This window comes from Entelurus aequoreus, linkage group LG06 (genome assembly GCF_033978785.1).
Source record: "Entelurus aequoreus isolate RoL-2023_Sb linkage group LG06, RoL_Eaeq_v1.1, whole genome shotgun sequence".
Classification (NCBI taxonomy): Eukaryota; Metazoa; Chordata; class Actinopteri; order Syngnathiformes; family Syngnathidae; genus Entelurus; species Entelurus aequoreus.
This window is the reverse complement of record NC_084736.1, coordinates 34083610-34105551: the sequence shown is the minus strand read 5'-3', so window position 1 is coordinate 34105551 and position 21942 is coordinate 34083610. Positions and strand designations below refer to the sequence as shown.

Sequence of the window (21942 nt, the reverse complement as noted above, 5' to 3'; positions counted from 1 at the left end):
ATTAATCATGTTTATATGTAATATTATTAAGGTCACATATAAACATGATTAATCATGTTTATATGTGACATGATTAATCATGTCTATATGTGACATTATTATTCATGTCACATATAAACATGATTAATCATGTCACATGTAAACTTGATTAATCTTGTCACATATAAACATGATTAATCATGTCACATACAAACATTTTTAATCATAGTAATACATATAAACATGATTAATAATGTTTATATGTGACACGATTAATAATGTCTATTTGTGACATTATTAATCATGTCACATATAAACATGATTAATCATGTCACATATAAACATGATTAATCATGTCACATATAAACATTTTTAATCATATTTATATGTGACATTATTAATAATGTTTATATGTGACATTAATAATGTTTATATGTGACACGATTAATAATGTTTATATGTGACATTATTAATCATGTCACATATAAACATGACTAATCAAGTCACATATCAACATGAATAATAATGTCACATATAAACATTATTAATTATGTCACATATAAACATGATTAATCATATTTATATGTGACATGATTAATAATGTTTATATGTGACATTATTATTGTTTACATGTGACATTATTAATCATGTTTATATGTGACATTATTAATCATGTTTATATGTGACATTATTAATCATGTTTATGTGACATTATTAATGTTTATATGTGACATTATTAAACATGTTTATAGGTGACATTAATCATGTTTATATGTGACTTTATTAATCATGATTATATGTGACATTATTAATCATGTTTATATGTGACATTATTAAACATGTTTATAGGTGACATTAATCATGTTTATATGTGACATTATTCATCATGTTTATATGTGACATTATTAATCATGTTTGTAAATGACATTATTATTGTTTATATGTGACATTATTAATCACGTTTATGTGACATTATTAATCATGTTTATATGTGACATTATTAATTATGTTTGTATGTGACATTATTTTCTACATCACCAAAATTGATCATGTATGTTGCTGTATGTATACTTTTGACCCAGCAGATTTGCTCACATTTTCAGTAGACCCATAATAAATTCATAAAAGAAACAAACTTCATGAATGTTTTTTGTGACCAACAAGTATTTGCTCCAATCACTCTATCACAACAAAATAATAGTTGTAGAAATTATTGGAAACTCAAGACAGCCATGACATTATGTTCTTTACAAGTGTATGTAAACTTTTGACTGCGACTGTAAACATACAGTCAATTTTTGACCACGACTGTATGTGACATTATTAATATTGTTTATATGTGACATTATTAATCATGTTCATATGTGACATTACTATTAGTGTTGACATAAACATAATAATAACGCCACATGAAGATAATAATGTCTCGTCTTGTTAAGAAAAGTGGAACATTTCAGCTGAAAGTTCTGAAGACAATAAAAACTGCTGAGAAGGAAACTTTTATCCAACAACTTTCTTGCTGCTCAAATAAAAAGTTTGATGGAGATACATTTCTATTTTTAACAGAACAATTGCAGAGAAGAAAATAGATTATCAATTTAAAAAGTATATTTTCAATCAAGTTTTGGTTATGACGTAACTTCAGCCTTGTGGGCGTGGTCTAAGAGTTTCTATCATTATTGTTATGACACAACTTCAGCCTTGTGGGCGTGGTCTTGGTTTATATTATTATGACGCAACTTCAGCCTTGTGGGTGTGGTCTAAGATAATGTCTATCATTATTGTTATAACGCAACTTCAGCCTGGTGGCCGTGGTCTAAGATAATTTATATCATTATTGTTATGACACAACTTCAGCCTTGTGGGTGTGGTCTAAGATCATGTCTATCATTATTGTTATAACGCAACTTCAGCCTTGTGGCCGTGGTCTAAGATAATTTATATCACTGTTATGACAACTTCAGCCTTGTGGGCGTGGTCTAAGATAATGTCTATCATTATTGTTATAACGCAACTTCAGCCTTGTGGCCGTGGTCTAAGATAATTTATATCACTGTTATGACAACTTCAGCCTTGTGGGCGTGGTCTTAGTTTATATTATTATGACACAACTTCAGCCTTGTGGGCGTGGTCTAAGATCATTTCTATCATTGTTATGACAACTTCAGCCTTGTGGGCGTGATCTAAGATAATTTCTATCATTATTGTTATGACGCAACTTCAGTCTTGTGGGCGTGGACTAAGATCATGTCTATCATTGTTATGACGCAACTTCAACATTGTGGGCGTGGTCTAAGATAATTTATATCGTTATTGTTATGACACAACTTCAGCCTTGTGGGCGTGGTCTAAGATAATTTTATCATTGTTAGACAACTTCAGCCTTGTGGGCGTAGTCTAAGAAAATTTGTATCATTATTGTTATGACACTTCAGCCTTGTGGGCGTGGTCTAAGATAATGTCTATCATTATGACGCAACTTCAGCCTTGTGGGCGTGGTCTAAGATAATTTCTATCATTGTTATGACAACTGCAGCCTTGTGGGCGTGGTCTTAGTTTTATATAATGACACAACTTCAGCTTTGTGGCCGTGGTCTAAGATAATTTCTTATCAGCTATGACAACTTCAGTCTTGTGGGCGTGGTTTAAGATAGTTTCTATCATCATTGTTATGACACAACTTCAGCCTTGTGGGCGTGGTCTAAGATAATTTCTATCATTATTATGACACAACTTCAGCCCCAGCCTTGTGTGCGTGGTCTAAGATAATTTCTATCATTATTATGACAACTTCAGCCTTGTGGGCGTGGTCTAAAAAATTACATCATTATGACGCAACTTCCGCCTTGTGGGCGTGGTCTAAGATAATTTCTATCATTGTTATGACAACTTCAGCCTTGTGGGCGTGGTCTAAGATAGTTTCTATCATTATGACACAACTTCAGCCTTGTGGGCGTGATCTGATAGTGTCTACCATCGTTGACGCAACTTCAGCCTTGTGGGCGTGGTCTAAGATAGTTTCTATCATTATGACACAACTTCAGCCTTGTGGGCGTGATCTAAGATAATTTCTATCATTATTATGACGCAACTTCAGCCATTGTGGGCGTGGTCTAAGATAATTTCCATCATTACTATGACGCAACTTCAGCCTTGTGGGCGTGGTCTAAGATCATTTCTATCATTATGACGCAACTTCAGCCTTGTGGGCGTGGTCTAAGATAAGTTCTATCATTATGACAACTTCATTCTTGTGGGTGTGGTCTAAGATAATTTCTATCATTGTTATGACAACTTCAGCATTGTGGGCGTGGTCTAAAATAGTTTCTATCATGACAACTTCAGCCTTGTGGGCGTGGTTTAATAGTGTCTATCATTGTTATGACGCAACTTCCGCCTTGTGGGCGTGGTCTAAAATAGTTTATGATTATGACACAACTTCAGCCACGTGGACGTGGTCTAATATAGTTTCTATCATTATGACAAAACTTCAGCATTGTGCACGTGGTCTAAGATACTTTTTTTATCATTGTTATGACAACTTCCGCCTTGTGGGCGTGGTCTAAGATACTTTTTTATCATTGTTATGACAACTTCAGCCTTGTGGGCGTGGTATAATAAAGTTTCTATCATTATGACACAACTCCAGCCTTGTGGGCGTGGCCTAATATAGTTTCTATCATTATGACACTTTAGCCTTGTGGGCGTGTTGTAAGATAATTTCAATCATTGTTATGACACAATTTCAGCCTTGTGGGCGTGGTCTAAGATAATTTTTATTGTTGAATATTATGTCTTCATTTTTAAGTCCCGCCCCCATCAAAATGTAATCAAACATTTCATTGAGTCATAAACAATCAAACACAACTGAAACAGATTTGAAACCAAAACGTTTTTGTTTGAAAATATTGTTGTCAATTTCAAATCTTTTTCTTGAACTGGTTTGCATGAGAAGACATTTGTCTCCACAACTGGACTTATTGACCAGACTAGATCATTATTGAGAAGTTGATGGACGGTCCAAGCAGCATGAAGATCCCTTTGAAGAAGACCAGAAGTCCAGAATGCCCACCGCCATCTTTGCTACTTATGAGGAGAGACCAGGAGCACTCCCAACTCTTCATGTCAGCTAAATATCAGGAAGACCACCATGAGGGACTGTAGACCTGCACAAGACTATGCCATGACAAAGACTGTCAGACTATAGACCTGCACAAGACTACGCCTTGAGAAAGACTGTAGACCTGCACAAGACTACGCCTTGAGAAAGACTGTCAGACTGTAGACCTGGACAAGACTATGCCATGAGAAAGACTGTAGACCTGCAGCAGACTACACTATGACAGAGACCAAAGACTGTAGACTTGCACAAGACTACGCCATGAGAAAGACTGTAAGATTGTAGACCTGCACAAGACTACGCCACGAAAAAGACCAAAGACTGTAGACTTGCACAAGACTACGCCATGACAAAGACTGTCAGACTGTAGACCTGCACAAGACTACGCCATGAGAAAGACTGTCAGACTGTAGACCTGCACAAGACTACGCCATGAGAGAGACTGTCAGACTGTAGACCTGCACAAGACTACGCCGTGACAAAGACGGTCAGACTGTAGACCTACACAAGACTACGCCATGAGAAAGACTGTCGGACTGTAGACCTGCACAAGACTACGCCACAAAAAAGACCAAAGACTGTAGACTTGCACAAGACTACGCCGACGTTAGACCTGCACAAGACTACGCCGTGACAAAAACTGACAGACTGTAGACCTGCACAACACTACGCCATGAGAAAGACTGTCGGACTGTAGACCTACACAAGACTACGCTGTGAGAAAGACTTTAGACCTGCACAAGACTACGCCATGAGAAAGACTGTCAGACTGCACAAGACTACGTCATGACAAAGACTGTCAGACTGTAGATCTGCACAAGACTAACTATGCCTTGAGAAAGACCAAAGACTGTCAGACTGTAGACCTGCACAAAACTATGCCATGAAAAAGACCAAAGACTGTCAGACTGTAGGCACAAAACTATGCCATGAAAAAGACCAAAGACTGTCAGACTGTAGACCTGCACAAGACTACGCCGTGAAAGACTGTAGACCTGCACAAGACTACGCCGTGAAAGACTGTAGACCTGCACAAGACTACGTCGTAAAAAAGACTGTAGACCTGCACAAGACTACGCCATGAGAAAGACTGTAGACCTGCACAAGACTAAGTTCATTATTGCTTATGAGGGTACATATTGATATTGATACTTGGTCTAACCATTAATGATCTGACATCAATCATTGATTGATCTGACATGTCCTATTTATTTATTTGATTGATTGATTTTGGGCCAAGGACAACTTTTAATGTCCTACTTGTTTCGATGAAGTGTCAATAAAGTTGATCACTTTGTGTAGTATTGATCATATTGATTAGTCAGACTGGACTATGGTAATTATACCTCTTATTGATTAGTCAGACTACTATGGTAAATATACCTGTTATTGATCGTTAAGACTCTCATAAGAATGATCAACTTAAGTCAACCAACAGCTCATATTGATTGATTGATTGATTCTGATATTAGCATGAAGAACTGGGAGTGCTACTGTATTGATCTATTGATCCTCCATGCGTCTTCTAGTCCAAGTCCACATGTCCTTCTTAAGTTCTTGTCTGCTCTGCGGACAACCAGCGCCTCCATCAATCAATAACGTATTGATCGGCTGCCATCCATCAGGGCTGAGAACTACCCTGACTGTCTGGGTCCGTCTCCGAAGACCTGGTGTCCGAGTCCGAGTCGTTGTCGTCGCTCATCACGCATTTCTCTCGTATTCGCCGGTGGACCACGCCCAGGCGGGCCAGCAGGCGCTGGTAGTCGAAACGACCTCGCTTCTCTCCGAACGGGTCCTGGAACATCGGAAGACATCTTGGATTCAGTTCCAGAAACATCATGCTACATGCTAATAGCTAAGTGTGTAAAGAGAATGCTACATGCTAATAGTTAAGTGTGTAAAGAGAATGCTAGATGCTAATAGCTAAGTGTGTAAAGAGAATAATGCTACATGCTAATAGCTAAGTGTGTAAAGAAGAGAATGCTACATGTTAATAGCTAAGGGTGTGAAGAGAATGCTACATGCTAATAGCTAAGTGTGTACGGAAGAGAATGCTACATACTAATAGCTAAGTGTGTAAAGAGAATGCTAGATGCTAATAGCTAAGTGTGTAAAGAAGAGAATGCTACATGCTAATAGCTAAGTGTGTAAAGAAGAGAATGCTACATGCTAATAGCTAAGGGTGTGAAGAAGAGAATGCTACATTCTAATAGCTAAGTGTGTACGGAAGAGAATGCTACATGCTAATAGCTAAATGTGTAAAGAGAATGCTAGATGCTAATAGCTAAATAAGGAAGAGAATGCTACATGCTAATAGCTAAGTGTGTAAAGAAGAGAATGCTACATGCTAATAGCTAAGGGTGTGAAGAGGAGAATGTTACATGCTAATAGCTAAGGGTGTGAAGAAGAGAATGCTACATGCTAATAGCTAAGTGTGTAAAGAGAATGCTACATGCTAATAGCTAAGTGTGTAAAGAAGAGAATGCTACATGCTAATAGCTAAGTGTGTAAAGAAGAGAATGCTACATGCTAATAGCTAAATGTGTGAAGAAGAGAATGCTACATGCTAATAGCTAAGTGTGTGAAGAAGAGAATGCTACATGCTAATAGCTAAATGTGTGAAGAGAATGCTACATGCTAATAGCTAAGTGTGTAAAGAAGAGAATGCTACATGCTAATAGCTAAATGTGTGAAGAAGAGAATACTACATGCTAATAGCTAAGTGTGTTAAATGTGTGAAGAAGAGAATGCTACATGCTAATAGCTAAGTCTGTGAAGAAGAGAATGCTACATGCTAATAGCTGAATGTGTGAAGAGAATGCTACATGCTAATAGCTAAGTGTGTAAAGAAGAGAATGCTACATGCTAATAGCTAAATGTGTGAAGAAGAGAATGCTACATGCTAATAGCTAAGTGTGTGAAGAAGAGAATGCTCCATGCTAATAGCTGAATGTGTAAAGAGAATGCTACATGCTAATAGCTAAATGTGTGAAGAAGAGAATGCTACATGCTAATAGCTAAATGTGTGAAGAAGAGAATGCTACATGCTAATAGCTAAGTGTGTAAAGAAGAGAATGCTACATGCTAATAGCTAAGTGTGTAAAGAAGAGAATGCTACATGCTAATAGCTAAATGTGTGAAGAAGAGAATGCTACATGATAATAGCTAAGTGTGTGGAGAGAATGCTACATGCTAAAAACTAAGTGTGTAAAGAGAATGCTACAAAAAAGATCAGATGTGTTTTTGTGTGAGTTGCTGGCCAGAGGTTTACATTTGAGTGGAAGTATGGCTTCCATTGGGAGGACTTTGGTCATGAATAAAGAGGAGATGGAGGGAAAAGGGCAGAAAGTCAGTGGGTCATGTGACTGAAGGAGAAGTTTGTTGACCTTCATGTTCTGTCCTTGTAGATGCAGCCTCTCCTTGCACACGCCCTCGTAGAAGTCGTAATATTCCAAGAAGGACTTCTCCATCACACTCCTGAAACACAGACTTGGTGAAGGAGGAGCAGCAAGCATCAGGAGGAGGTGATGATGATGAAATGTCCTACCAGAGAGCTTCAGGACAAGGAACCTTGCCTTCCAGCATGTCACACACAGCCACCCTCATGGTCTCATGGCGGATACACTCGTTGTAGTTCTTACTGTCCCCTGGGTGGCGCTCCTGTCACAAACACGTTAAAGCTAACCAACTAGAATGGAACCAAGTGGGATCTAATTAGCATTCTTGCAAGACGGTGCCAAGTTTCAAAAGCCACGATTTGTAGATTTACACGAAGGAAATGAGCAAAAATGCTAACATAAAACGTTAACATGAAGTGAACATACTTCTAAGATGGTGCCAAGCACCAAAATCCAGGATTTTTTTTTTTTAGGTGTAAACATTCAAAATTAGCTTGGCAAAGTTAGCATGCTAACTAACATAGGATGAGGTAGCATACTTCCAAGATGGCGTTATGTATCAAAACATTTGATTTTTAGAATTAAACGAGGATGTCGTTGTGGCTTGTACAGCCCTTTGAGACACTTGTGATTTAGGGCTATATAAATAAACATTGATTGATTGATTGAAACAAAAAAAATAGGTAAATGCTAACATACAACGTTAGCATGCTTAAACATACTTCTAAAATGGTGCGAAGTACCAAAATGAGGATTGTTTTTTTAGGTGTAAACATTCAAAATTAGCTTGGCAAAGTTAGCATGCTAACATAGGATGAGGTAGCATTCTTCCAAGAAGGCGTCAAGTATCAAAAAATTTGATTTTAAGATTTAAAACAAAAAAAAACATCTAAATGCTAGCATAAAACGTTAACATGCTAACATTCGCATACAAACGTTAGCATGCTAAAAAAATAAGTTAAGATACTTGTAAGATGGTGGCAAGTACCAAAATCCATGATTTTTAGGTGTAAACATTCAAAATTAGCTTGGCAAAGTTAGCATGCTAATTTAGGATGAGGCAGCATACTTCCAAGATGGCGTCAAGTATCAAAAAAGTTTAGATTTTTAGATTTAAACTAAAAAATTAGCTAAATGCTAGCATAAAATGGTAACATGCTAACATTCGCATACAAACATTAGCATGCTAACATAGAAGTTAAGATACTTGTAAGATGGTGGCAAGTACCAAAATCCATGATTTTTAGGAGTAAACATTCAAAATTAGCTTGGCAAAGTTAGCATACTAACTTATGATGAGGTAGCATACTTCCAAGATGGCATCAAGTATCAAACATTTGGGATTTTTAGATTTAAACAAAAAAAAATGGCTAAATGCTAGCATAAAACGTTAGCATGCTAACATGAAAGTAATCATACTTCTAAGATGGTGCCAAGTACCAAAAATTCATGATTTTTAGGTGTAAACATTCAAAATTAGCTAAAAGGTAATCATAAGCTAACTATAATATGCTTTAGCTTCTGCTTCTTCCATTTCAGACTATATGTATATATGTCTTCTCTTTATCTGTCAAAATGTTTACAAATGTCTGAATAAAAATGAAATGAAAAGGCTAAAATACAATGTTAGCATGGTAACGTTATGATGAGGTAGCATTATTCTAAGATTGTGCCAAATATCAAACAATGTGATTTTTAGGTATAAACAAAAAAAAATATCTAAATGCTAGAATCAAACAAACAAAATTATCTAAATGCTAGCATCAAACGTGCTAACATAGAAGAAGTTAACATACTTCTAAGATGGCGCCAAGTATCGACATCTAATTAGGTGCAAACATACACAATTAGCTAAAATGCTAGCATAAAATGTTAGTATGCTGACGGTAGCATGCTAACAAAGGATGAGTTAGCATACTCCTAAGATATCAATAACCATGATTGGTGGGTTTACACATACAACATTAGCAAAACTGTTAGCATGCTTGTGAGGCTGTTAGCATGCTAACAGTTAGCACACCTGCTGGAGCCCTAATAAACATATGTGTACCTGCTCAAAGCCCGGTTCATTGTGGTACGGTTTTTCCGTCATCAGAGACTGGATAGAAATGAGGACTGAGGAAATACTCTGAGCCGGACTCCATGCTGGTCCTGTCCAGGTTCTGCACAATCAAAGGACAAACATCACACGCACATTCTAGAGGACAGACTCAGTCTTTAACGTACAAAACATCTTTGGTGCTACCTGTGGGGGCTACCTACATGGTTAGGTGCTACCTGTGGGGGCTACCTACATGGTTAGGTGCTACGGTGCTACCTGTGGGTGTTCACACATGGTTAGGTGCTACCTGAGGGTGTTCACACATGGTTAGGTGCTACGGTGCTACCTGTGGGTGTTCACACATGGTTAGGTGCTACCTGTGGGGGCTACCTACATGGTTAGGTGCTACGGTGCTACCTGTGGGTGTTCACACATGGTTAGGTGCTACCTGTGGGGGCTACCTACATGGTTAGGTGCTACGGTGCTAACTGTGGGTGTTCACACATGGTTAGGTGCTACCTGTGGGGGCTACCTACATGGTTAGGTGCTACGGTGCTACCTGTGGGTGTTCACACATGGTTAGGTGCTACCTGAGGGTGTTCACACATAGTTAGGTGCTACGGTGCTACCTGTGGGTGTTTACACATAGTTAGGTGCTACCTGTGGGGGCTACCTACATGGTTAGGTGGTACTTTGCTACCTGTGGATGCTACCTACATGGTTGGGCCTATCAGATCATTTGTTATGAGGCTCCCCACCACTAGTTGGCGTAGTCAACCCCTAAGATCAAACCAAAACATCCTGTCTTATTAGCTAGCATTAGCTTCTAGCTAGTGTTAGCTTCTAGCTAGAGATGGCCGTAACATGCTTGTGTAGAAAGTGAGTGTGAAGGACAGTGCTGAGAAGATTAAGTAGATGAATTAAAGACAGAAATCATCAAAAGCCTGTGTTAGCGTGTAGCTAGCTAACTTGGTGAGGCAGTTGTAGCGTAGCGCTGCTAAACTGCACCATACTGAAACACAATGAGTCACCCAAAGACCTTAAAACATTTATCCATGAAAACAAGAAGGAAGGAGATACCGCAGAAGGTAAATACTGTACAGTATTATTACATTACTTGATAAAACTGCTGTTCTTTTTTCGTACTACATTCTATTGTACATACTATCTAAAAGTTACTTTTTCTTTTTAAAAGATGTTAAAATTGTGATGTTTTGGGGTCAAGCCCCGATTAAATTAATTGTTTCACAATACAAGTGGACAGTAGATAGATCAGTATTAGCATTATCCATATTTGCATTGTTTATCATGTACTTCGATGTACAGTATTATTCATATTGACATTGTTTATCATGTACTTCATGTACAGTATTAGTATTATTCATATTTACATTGTGTATCACGTACTTCAATGTACAGTCTTAGCAGCTTTAGACGTACTTTCTCACCTGTGGTGGTTATTGTGCTACTATTTAGCCGCACGCTGTCAACTATTAGCACTTTAACTCTCATGATGTCTGCAGCTTGAAGCACAACTAAGATTCCAGAGACAGCTAGCATCTAAAAATACTCCTAAATTGAAGTACTACAATTATGCAAATACATGTTTAACGACTTGACATTTAGCAGGGTTTCCCTTGAATGTGGCGCAACCACTATGGCAATATCATAGCCGCCACACCTTGAAAATAATGAATCTCAGGGTTTCCCACAGCGCTGTGTTGCTAAGGCGGCCGCCTTAGCAACAAAGAGCCACCGCCTAAACTAACGTCTTAACAAGATCTCCAGCCACACGTGCGCATTTAAAAAACTATCTCTGTCCCCAAGCAAACGCATACACTGAGTGTCATACGCTTGCCAAAATACTGGGGGCGCTGTAGCCTCGGACTTAAGACCATTTTAGCCAATCAGAAACATCCAAAACGTCATTTCCGGAGGCGGCATATAGCAAAAATGGCGAGTCACGGCAAGAAAGAATTATATATGTGGACTGACAGAGAAGTAGAGCTACTTTTAAGCATCGTTTTAGAGTTCACAAAATGCTGACTGGGAAACTTGCCAGTCCAAGTATGGTGACATTCTTACCCTATTTTGGAGCGGTACGGACATGGAGGGACATCTGAGGAATTTCCTCATCGGAAACAGGACATCACAAAAACAACTATCGACACTAAGCTGAAAGCAAATTGTGGAAAGTACAGACAAGCAGTCGACGCAGGTGGAAGTGGTTACGGTAGAGTTGTTTTGCTCTACTTCCAATTATGCCAGCAGATATGGGTTCTCCATCAACTACATCCATTCAATTTGGAATAGAACCATTAGATATGTGGGCGCTAACTTCATTGCTAGGAAGTAATATTGTTATAAGGCAGATAGATGTTTTATATCTGGGGCATCAAAATATTTTTATATGAACGGCACTGCAATTACAAATGCTCTCAGATGACCACTTTCAACAATGTGGAATCATATTTTGCCCATTTGTTTTAATATTATCATTGTTGGACAACAGTGTGACAAAAATACTTGCTTTGGAATCTGAAGTCAAGATGGCCAAGCATATATTAAAGTTCAGTTGTTTTAGATGTATTTAAATAGGGTTGTATATAAAAATGCTTTGAGTAGTTTCTTGTAATAAATAATATTGAGTTAAGTAAAACTGCAGTTAAGTTAGTTAATTCTATTTATATAGCGCTTTTCTCTAGTGACTCAAAGCGCTTTACATAGTGAAACCCAATATCTAAGTTACATTTAAACCAATGTGGGTGGCACTGGGAGCAGGTGGGTAAAGTGTCTTGCCCAAGGACACAACAGCAGTGACTAGGATGGCAGAAGCTGGGATCGAACCTGGAACCCTCAAGTTGCTGGTACGGCCACTCTACCAACCGAGCTATACCGCTATATATAAGTTGCATTAAATGTTTTTTTTTCTGTCAAAATTAAAATACCTCAAAGTGCTTTCTTGACACATTGTTTGTGGCGACTTGTCCAGGGTGTACCCCGCCTTCCGCCCGAATGCAGCGGATAGGCTCCAGCACCCCCCGCGACACCAAAAGGGACAAGCGGTAGAAAATGGATGAATGGATGTTTCTCGACGTTGTTGAGGGCCATTTGACATGTTGTAAATAACATGTCACTATCTTACACCTGTGCTAAAGGATTAATTGAATGTGTTGAAGGTGGAATGGTTTGAATCGGTTGAAAAATGTGGGAATTGTGGAAGTGTGAAAAAGGAAATCTGGGAATTTTATTAATAATTGTTGAAGTCGAGCACACAATTCCTGAACAGGCGGAATATTTTGAAGTCAGAACAGTTTGAATCAAATGAAAAATGTGGGAGTTGTGGAACTTTGAAGAATGTCCCATTATTTTCAATGGGAATTTCATGGAAATTTGGGAAAAACAGGAATTTTTTGGAAAATGCTTAAAAATGCGAATGTTCTGAATGGTTGGCATTAGAATTTTTCCAAATCGGTCGAGAAATGTTGAAGTAGTAACATTTTTAATTGAGAAATAGTATTACGGAATTCCTAGAATTTCGGGAAAACCGGGAATTTTTCCAGTTCAAAAAACAGCTTAGTTTTTTTGTCCTGATTAGGAGGAATGTTTTGCCAGTGGAACTGTTGAAGTGGGTTGAAAAATATGGAAGGAGTAGTCGACAGAATAAAGGGTGAAAAAACGGGATTTCTGGGAATTCCTGGAATTTTTTTGAACTTGGAAAATTATAGTTTGAATGTTCAGGATGAGTGGAATGTGTTGAAGGTGGAATAGTTTGAATAGGTTGAAAAATGTGGAAATGGTGGAAGTTGGAAAAGTGGCCAATTCATTTTGAATGGGAAAAATGTCCCGGAAATCTGGGAATTTTTGGAATTTGTCAGGGGAAAGCCCCCGATTCCTGAATAGGCTGAACAGTTTGAAGTTGGAACCGTTTGAATTGGATGAACAATGTGGATGGAAGAGCGCGCCAAAATAAGAAGAAGTAAACGGAGGAGAAGGAGAAGAAGGTAAAGAAGGAAAAGGAGAAGGAAAACAAGGTGAAGAAGGAGAAGGTGAAGAATAAGAAGAAGAAGTTGAAGGAGAAGAAGGTGAATAAGAAGAAGAATGAGGTGAAGGAGAAGGTGAAGAAGGAGGAGAAGGTGAAGAGGAAGAAAGAGAAGAAGAAGAAGGTGAAGGAGAAGGAAAAGAAGGAGAAGAAGATGAAGGAGAAGAAGGTGAAGAAGAAGAAGGAGAAGAAGAAGAAGGTGAAGAAGGAGAAGGAAAAGAAGGTGAAGGAAAAGCCACTGTTCACAGACGTGTCCGGGAAATGGGCTACAATAGCCGTATTCCAATGGTCAAGCCACTCCTGAACTCAAGACAACGGAAGAAGCGTCTGACTTGGGCTATGGAAAAGAAGCACTGGACAGTTGCAGAGTGGTCCAGAGTCCTGTTTTCAGACGAAAGCAAGTTTTGTATTTCATTTGGAAGTCAAGGCGCTAGAGTCTGGAGGAAGGCTGGAGAGAAGCAAAATCCAAGTTGCATGAAATCCAGCGTGAAGTTCCCACAGTCAGCACTGGTTTGGGGAGCCATGCTGGTGTTGGTCCACTGTGTTCCATCAAGTCCAGAGTCAATGCAGCTGTGTACCAAGAGATTTTTGAGCACTACATGCTTCCATCTGTTGAAAAGCTCTATGGAGATGATGATTTCATTTTCCAGCATGATCCAGCAGTGCCAAAACCACCAGTAACTGGTGTACTGACCATGGCATTACAGTCCTCGATTGGCCTGCCAACTCCCCTGACCTGAACCCCATAGAGAATTTGTGGGGTATTGTGAAGAAGAAGCTGAAATACACCAGACCCAATAATGTAAATGAGCTAAAGGCCGCTATTGAAGCATCCTGGGCATCCATAACACCTCAGCAATGCCACAGGCTGATTGCCTCCATGCTACGCCGCAATGATGCAGTAATCCGTGCAAAAGGATTCCCAACCAAGTACTGAGTGCATTAATTGACATTTTCAAATGTTTGATTTTGTTTTGCTATTATAAATCTTTTTTTTTTTACTTGGTCTGAGGAAATATTCTAATTTTTTGAGATTGGATTTTTGAGTTCTCTTAAAATGTATGCCATAATCATCAATATTAAAACAACAAAAGGCTTGCAATATTTCAGTTGATTTGTAATGAATCCAGAATGTATGACATTTTCATGTTTTTAGTTGCATTACAGAAAATAAAGGACTTTATCACAATATTCTAATTTTCTGAGACAGTCCTGTACACATCTTTGAGTCTGTTTAAATCATATTATATCATAGCAGATTATGCAGAGACATCATTTGACCACGCCCCCACCATCAAAGGTATGGTGACCACGCCCCCACCATCACAGGTATGGTGGCCACGCCCCCACCAACCCAGGTATGGTGGCCACGCCCCCACCATCACAGGTATGGTGGATATCTCAGACAGACTTTTGTTTACATCATGCTCTTAAAGTGAAATAATCCATACAAACTCTCCAGTGTTTATGATGTCATAATGTATGATAATAATGAAAAGGATATCAACTTTTATTTCTCATTACTGTAGAACTGTATATTATTGTAGTGTAATTGGAAGGTAAATAATTAAGTTATACTAAATAAATCAACAAAAAAATAAAATGGACTGATTTATGTAAGCAAAAATGTAACTTAAATATTGACCATCTTAAAGGATATTTTCTTTTTTCCATAGTTGTCTTTTTGTTGTTGCCAATCTGGCTTGTTTGTTGATGGGCTCATTTTGCCCTTCCAGTGTGAAATATTCCCACAAGGGGACAACTGAGTGTAACCTTCTAGAACTGTGTGTAACCTTCTAGAACTGACTGTAAACTTCTACAACTTAATGTAACCTTCTAAAACTTTATGTAACCTGCTAGAACTTTGTGTAACCTTCTAAAACTTTATGTAACCTGCCAGAACTGAGTGTAACCTTCTACAACTGAGTGTAAACTGAGTGTAAGCTTCTACAACTTAATGTAACCTTCTAGAACTGAGTGTAACCTTCTAGAAGTGATTGTAACCTTCTAGAACTTAGTGTAACCTTCTAAAACTGAGTGTAACCTTCTACAACTGAGTGTAACCTTCTAGAACTTAATGTAACCTTCTAAAAGTGAGTATAACCTTCCACAACTTAATGTAACCTTCTAAAACTGAGTGTAACCTTCTACAACTTAATGTAACCTTCTAGAACTGAGTGCAACCTTCTAGAACTGAGTGTAAACCTTCTAGAAGTGAGTGTAAACCTTCTAGAAGTGAGTGTAACCTTCTAGAACTTAATATAACCTTCTAGAAGTGAGTGTAACCTTCTAAAAGTGAGTGTAACCTTCTAGAAGTGAGTGTAACCTTCTAGAACTTAGTGTAACCTTCTACAACTGAGTGTAACCTTCTAGAACTTAATGTAACCTTCTAAAAGTGAGTATAACCGTCCACAACTTAATGTAACCTTCTAAAACTGAGTGTAACCTTCTAGAAGTGAGTGTAACCTTCTACAACTTAATGTAACCTTCTAGAACTGAGTGCAACCTTCTAGAACTGAGTGTAAACCTTCTAGAAGAGAGTGTAAACCTTCTAGAAGTGAGTGTAACCTTCTAGAACTTAATATAACCTTCTAGAAGTGAGTGTAACCTTTTAGAAGTGAGTGTAACCTGCTAGAAGTGAGTGTAACCTAGAAGTGTAACCTCCTAGAACTGAGTGCAACCTTCTAGCACTTTGTGTAACCTTCTAGAACTGAGTGTATATAGACCTTAGTGTAAACTTCTGGAACTTAATGTAACCTTCTAGAAGTAAATGTAACCTTCTACAACTTAATGTAACCTTCTAAAACTGACTGTAACCTTCTAAAATTGAGTGTAACCTTCTAGAACACAGTGTAACCTTCTAGAACTGAGTGTAACCTTCTAGAAGTGAGTGTAACCTTCTAGAACTGAGTGTAACCTTCTAGAACTGAGTGTAACCTTCTAGAACTGTGTGTAACCTTTTAGAACTGTGTGTAACCTTTTAGAACTGCGTGTAACCTTACAGACCTTAGTGTAAACTTCTAGAAGTGAGTGTAACCTTCTGCAACTTAATGTAACCTTCTAAAACTGAGTGTAACCTTTTATAACTCAGTGTAAACCTTCTAGAACTTAATATAACCTTCTAGAAGTGAGTGTAACCTTCTAGAAGTGAGTGTAACCTTTTAGAAGTGAGTGTAACCTTCTAGAAGTGAGTGTAGCCGAGAAGTAAGTGTAATCTCCTAGTACTGAGTGTAACCTCCTAGAACTGAGTGTAACCTAGAACTGAGTGTAACCTTCTAGCACTTTGTGTAACCTTCTAGAACTGAGTGTATATAGACCTTAGTGTAAACTTCTGGAACTTAATGTAACCTTCTAGAAGTAAATGTAACCTTCTACAACTTAATGTAACCTTCTAGAACTGAGTGTAACCTTCTAGAACTGAGTGTAACCTTCTACAACTTAATGTAACCTTCTAGAACTGAATGTAACCTTCTAGAAGTGAGTGTAACCTTCTAGAACTGAGTGTAACCTTCTAGAACTGAGTGTAACCTTTTAGAACTGGGTGTAACCTTACAGACCTTAGTGTAAACTTCTAGAAGTGAGTGTAACCTTCTACAACTTAATGTAACCTTCTAAAACTGAGTGTAACCTTTTATAACTGAGTGTAACCTTCTAGAACTGCGTGTAACCTTCTATAACTTAATGCAACCTTCTAGAAGTGAGTGTAACCTAGAAGTGAGTGTAACCTCCCAGAAGTGAGTAACTTTTTAGGACTGAGTGTAACCTTCTAGAACTTAATGTACAGTAACCTTCTAGAACTTAAAGGCCTACTGAAACCCACTACTACCGACCACGCAGTCTGATAGTTTATATATCAATGATGAAATCTTAACATTATAACACATGCCAATACGGCCGGGTTAACTTATAAAGTGACATTTTAAATTTGCCGCTAAACTTCCGGTTCGAAACGCCTCTGAGGATGACGTATGCGTGTGACGTAGCCCGGCGAACACGGGTATGCCTTCCACATTGAAGCCGATACGAAAAAGCTCTGTTTTCATTTCATAATTCCACAGTATTCTGGACATCTGTGTTCGTGAATCTGTTTCAATCATGTTCATTGCATTATGGAGAAGGAAGCCGAGCAAGCAAAGAAGAAAGTTGTCGGTGCGAAATGGACGTATTTTTCGAACGTAGTCAGCCACAACAGTACACAGCCGGCGCTTCTTTGTTTACATTCCCGAAAGATGCAGTCAAGATGGAAGAACTCGGATAACAGAGACTCTAACCAGGAGGACTTTTGATTTGGATACACAGACGCCTGTAGAGAACTGGGACAACACAGACTCTTACCAGGATTACTTTGATTTGGATGACAAAGACGCAGACGTGCTACTGTGAGTATGCAGCTTTGGCTTTTTTTTGCGTATGTACGTAACTTTTTTAAAATATATAAGCTTTATGAACCTTGGGTTAGGTGAACGGTCTTTTGGGCTGAGTGATTGTGTGTGTTGATCATGTGTTTGAATTGTATTGGCGTGTTCTATGGAGCTAGGAGCTAGCAGAGGAGCTAGGAGCTAGCATAACACGTACCGTACCGTACGTGCGCGTCACGTACGTAACTTTTTAAAAATATATAAGCTTTATGAACCTTGGGTTAGGTGAACGGTCTTTTGGGCTGAGTGATTGTGTGTGTTGATCAGGTGTTTGAATTGTATTGGCGTGTTCTATGGAGCTAGGAGCTAGCAGAGGAGCTAGGAGCTAGCATAACAAACACGCAGGTGTTTTTATGCAGGATTAATTTGTGGCATATTAAATATAAGCCTGGTTGTGTTGTGGCTAATAGAGTATATATATGTCTTGTGTTTATTTACTGTTGTAGTCATTCCCAGCTGAATATCAGGTACCGTGAGTATGCAGCCTTGGCTGCTAAACATTCGATAACTTGACCGTATGTGCGCGTCACGTACGTAACTTTTTAAAAATATATAAGCTTTATGAACCTTGGGTTAGGTAAACGGTCTTTTGGGCTGAGTGATTGTGTGTGTTGATCAGGTGTTTGAATTGTATTGGCGTGTTCTATGGAGCTAGGAGCTAGCAGAGGAGCTAGGAGCTAGCATAACAAACACGCAGGTGTTTTTATGCAGGATTAATTTGTGTCATATTAAATATAAGCCTGGTTGTGTTGTGGCTAATAGAGTATATATATGTCTTGTGTTTATTTACTGTTGTAGTCATTCCCAGCTGAATATCAGGTCACCCCCGCCTCTCACAGCATCTTCCCTATCTGAATAGCTTCAACTCCCCACTAGTCCTTCACTTGCACTTTACTCATCCACAAATCTTTCATCCTCGCTCAAATTAATGGGGAAATTGTCGCTTTCTCGGTCCGAATCTCTCTCACTTCATGCGGCCATCATTGTAAACAATAGGGAACTTTGCGTATATGTTCAACTGACTACGTCACGCTACTTCCGGTAGGTGCAAGCCTTTTTTTATCAGATACCAAAAGTTGCAATCTTTATCGTCGTTGTTCTATACTAAATCCTTTCAGCAAAAATATGGCAATATCGCGAAATGATCAAGTATGACACATAGAATAGATCTGCTATCCCCGTTTAAATAAAAAAAATTCATTTCAGTAGGCCTTTAATGTAACTTTCTCAAAGTGAGTGTAACCTTCTACAACTTAATGTAACCTTCTAAAACTGAGTGTAACCTTTTAGAACTGAGTGTAACCTTCTACAACTTAATGTAACCTTCTAGAAGTGAGTGTAACCTTCTAGAAGTGAGTGTAACCTAGAAGTGAGTGTAACCTCCTAGAACTGAGTGTAACCTCCTAGAACTCAGTGTAACCTTCTAGACCTTAGTGTAAACTTCTAGAACGTAATGTAACCTTCTAGAAGTGAGTGTAACCTGCTAGAAGTGAGTGTAACCTAGAAGTGAGTGTAACCTCCTAGAAATGAGTGTAACCTTCTAGGACTGAGTGTAACCTTCTAGAACTTAATGTAACCTTCTCGAAGTGAGTGTAACCTTCTACAACTTATTGTAACCTTCTACAACTTAATGTAACCTTCTAGAAGTGAGTGTAACCTTCTAGAGGTGAGTGTAACCTAGAAGTGAGTGTAACCTCCTAGAAGTGAGTGTAACCTCCTAGAACTGAGTGTAACCTTCTAGAACTTTGTGTAACCTTCTAAAACTGAGTGTAACCTTCTAGGACTGAGTGTAACCTTCTAGAAGTGAGTGTAACCTTCTACAACTTAATGTAACCTTCTGAAACTGAGTGTAACCTTCTACAACTGAGTGTAACCTTCTAGAGGTGAGTGTAACCTAGAAGTGAGTGTAACCTCCTAGAAGTGAGTGTAACCTCCTAGAACTGAGTGTAACCTTCTAGAACTTTGTGTAACCTTCTAAAACTGAGTGTAACCTTCTAGGACTGAGTGTAACCTTCTAGAAGTGAGTGTAACCTTCTACAACTTAATGTAACCTTCTAAAACTGAGTGTAACCTTCTACAAACCCCGTTTCCATATGAGTTGGGAAATTGTGTTAGATGTAAATATAAACGGAATACAATGATTTGCAAATCCTTTTCAACCCATATTCAATTGAATGCACTACAAAGACAAGATATTTGATGTTCAAACTCATAAACTTTATTTTTTGCAAATAATAATTAACTTAGAATTTCATGGCTGCAACAAGTGCCAAAGTAGTTGGGAAAGGGCATGTTCACCACTGTGTTACATGGCCTTTCCTTTTAACAACACTCAGTAAACGTTTGGGAACTGAGGAGACACATTTTTTAAGCTTCTCAGGTGGAATTATTTCCCATTCTTGCTTGATGTACAGCTTAAGTTGTTCAACAGTCCGGGGGTCTCCATTGTGGTATTTTAGGCTTCATAATGCGGCACACATTTTCAATGGGAGACAGGTCTGGACTACAGGCAGGCCAGTCTAGTACCCGCACTCTTTTACTATGAAGCCACGTTGATATAACACGTGGCTTGGCATTGTCTTGCTGAAATAAGCAGGGGCGTCCATGGCAACGTTGCTTGGATGGCAACATATGTTGCTCCAAAACCTGTATGTACCTTTCAGCATTAATGGCGCCTTCACAGATGTGTAAGTTACCCATGTCTTTGGCACTAATACACCCCCATACCATCATAGATGCTGGCTTTTCAACTTTGCGCCGTTAACAATCAGGATGGTTCTTTTCCTCTTTGGTCCGGAGGACACGACGTCCACAGTTTCCAAAAACAATTTGAAATGTGGACTCGTCAGACCACAGAACACTTTTCCACTTTGTATCAGCGAAGCCGACTGCGTTTCTGGGTGTTGATAAACAGTTTTCGCCTTGCATAGGAGAGTTTTAACTTGCACTTACAGATGTAGCGACCGACTGTAGTTACTGACAGTGGGTTTCTGAAGTGTTCCTGAGCCCATGTGGTGATATCCTTTACACACTGATGTCGCTTGTTGATGCAGTACAGCCTGATGGATCGAAGGTCACGGGCTTAGCTGCTTACGTGCAGTGATTTCTCCAGATTCTCTGAACCCTTTGATGATATTACGGACCGTAGATGGTGAAATCCCTAAATTCCTTGCAATAGCTGGTTGAGAAAGGTTTTTCTTAAACTGTTCAACAATTTGCTCACACATTTGTTGACAAAGTGGTGACCCTCGCCCCATCCTTGTTTGTGAATGACTGAGCATTTCATGGAATCTACTTTTATACCCAATCATGGCACCCACCTGTTCCCAATTTGCCTGTTCACCTGTGGGATGTTCCAAATAAGTGTTTGATGAGCATTCCTCAACTTTATCAGTATTTATTGCCACCTTTCCCAACTTCTTTGTCACGTGTTGCTGGCATCAAATTCTAAAGTTAATGATTATTTGCAAAAAAAAAAAGTTTATCAGTTTGAACGTCAAATATGTTGTCTTTGTAGCATATTCAACTGAATATGGGTTGAAAATGATTTGCAAATCATTGTATTCCGTTTATATTTACATCTAACACAATTTCCCAACTCATATGGAAATGGGATTTGTATAAGTTAGTGTAACCTTCTGGAAGTGAGTGTAACCTTCTAGAACTGAGTGTAACCTTTTAGAAGTGAGTGTAACCTAGAACTGAGTGCAAACTTCTAGAAGTGAGTGTAATCTTCTAGAACTTAATGTAACCTAGAACTGAGTTTAACCTTATAGACCTTAGTGTAAACTTTTAAAACGGAGTGTAACCTTCTAAAACTGAGTGCAACCTTCTAGAACTCAGTGCAACCTTCTAGAACTGAGTGTAACCTCCTAGAACTGAGTGTAACCTTCTAGAAGTGAGTGTAAACTTCTAGGTGAGTGTAACCTCCTACAACTTAGTGT

General features: G+C 38.6%; 1 protein-coding gene across 1 annotated transcript in view; it reads right to left on the bottom strand.

The window, feature by feature from the left end:
• Positions 1–3640: 3640 nt before the first annotated feature.
• The window catches only part of LOC133652158 (ubiquitin-conjugating enzyme E2 Z-like), a 33172-nt gene continuing 14870 nt past the window's right edge, over positions 3641–21942 (bottom strand). The window contains exons 4-7 of the mRNA XM_062050587.1: positions 9548–9659; positions 7647–7759; positions 7486–7576; positions 3641–5894 (exon numbers count right to left, since the gene is read on the bottom strand). Coding sequence (XP_061906571.1) covers positions 5721–5894; positions 7486–7576; positions 7647–7759; positions 9548–9659 — 490 coding nt within the window. The 3' untranslated portion in view covers positions 3641–5720. The remainder of the gene's footprint in view (positions 5895–7485; positions 7577–7646; positions 7760–9547; positions 9660–21942) is intronic.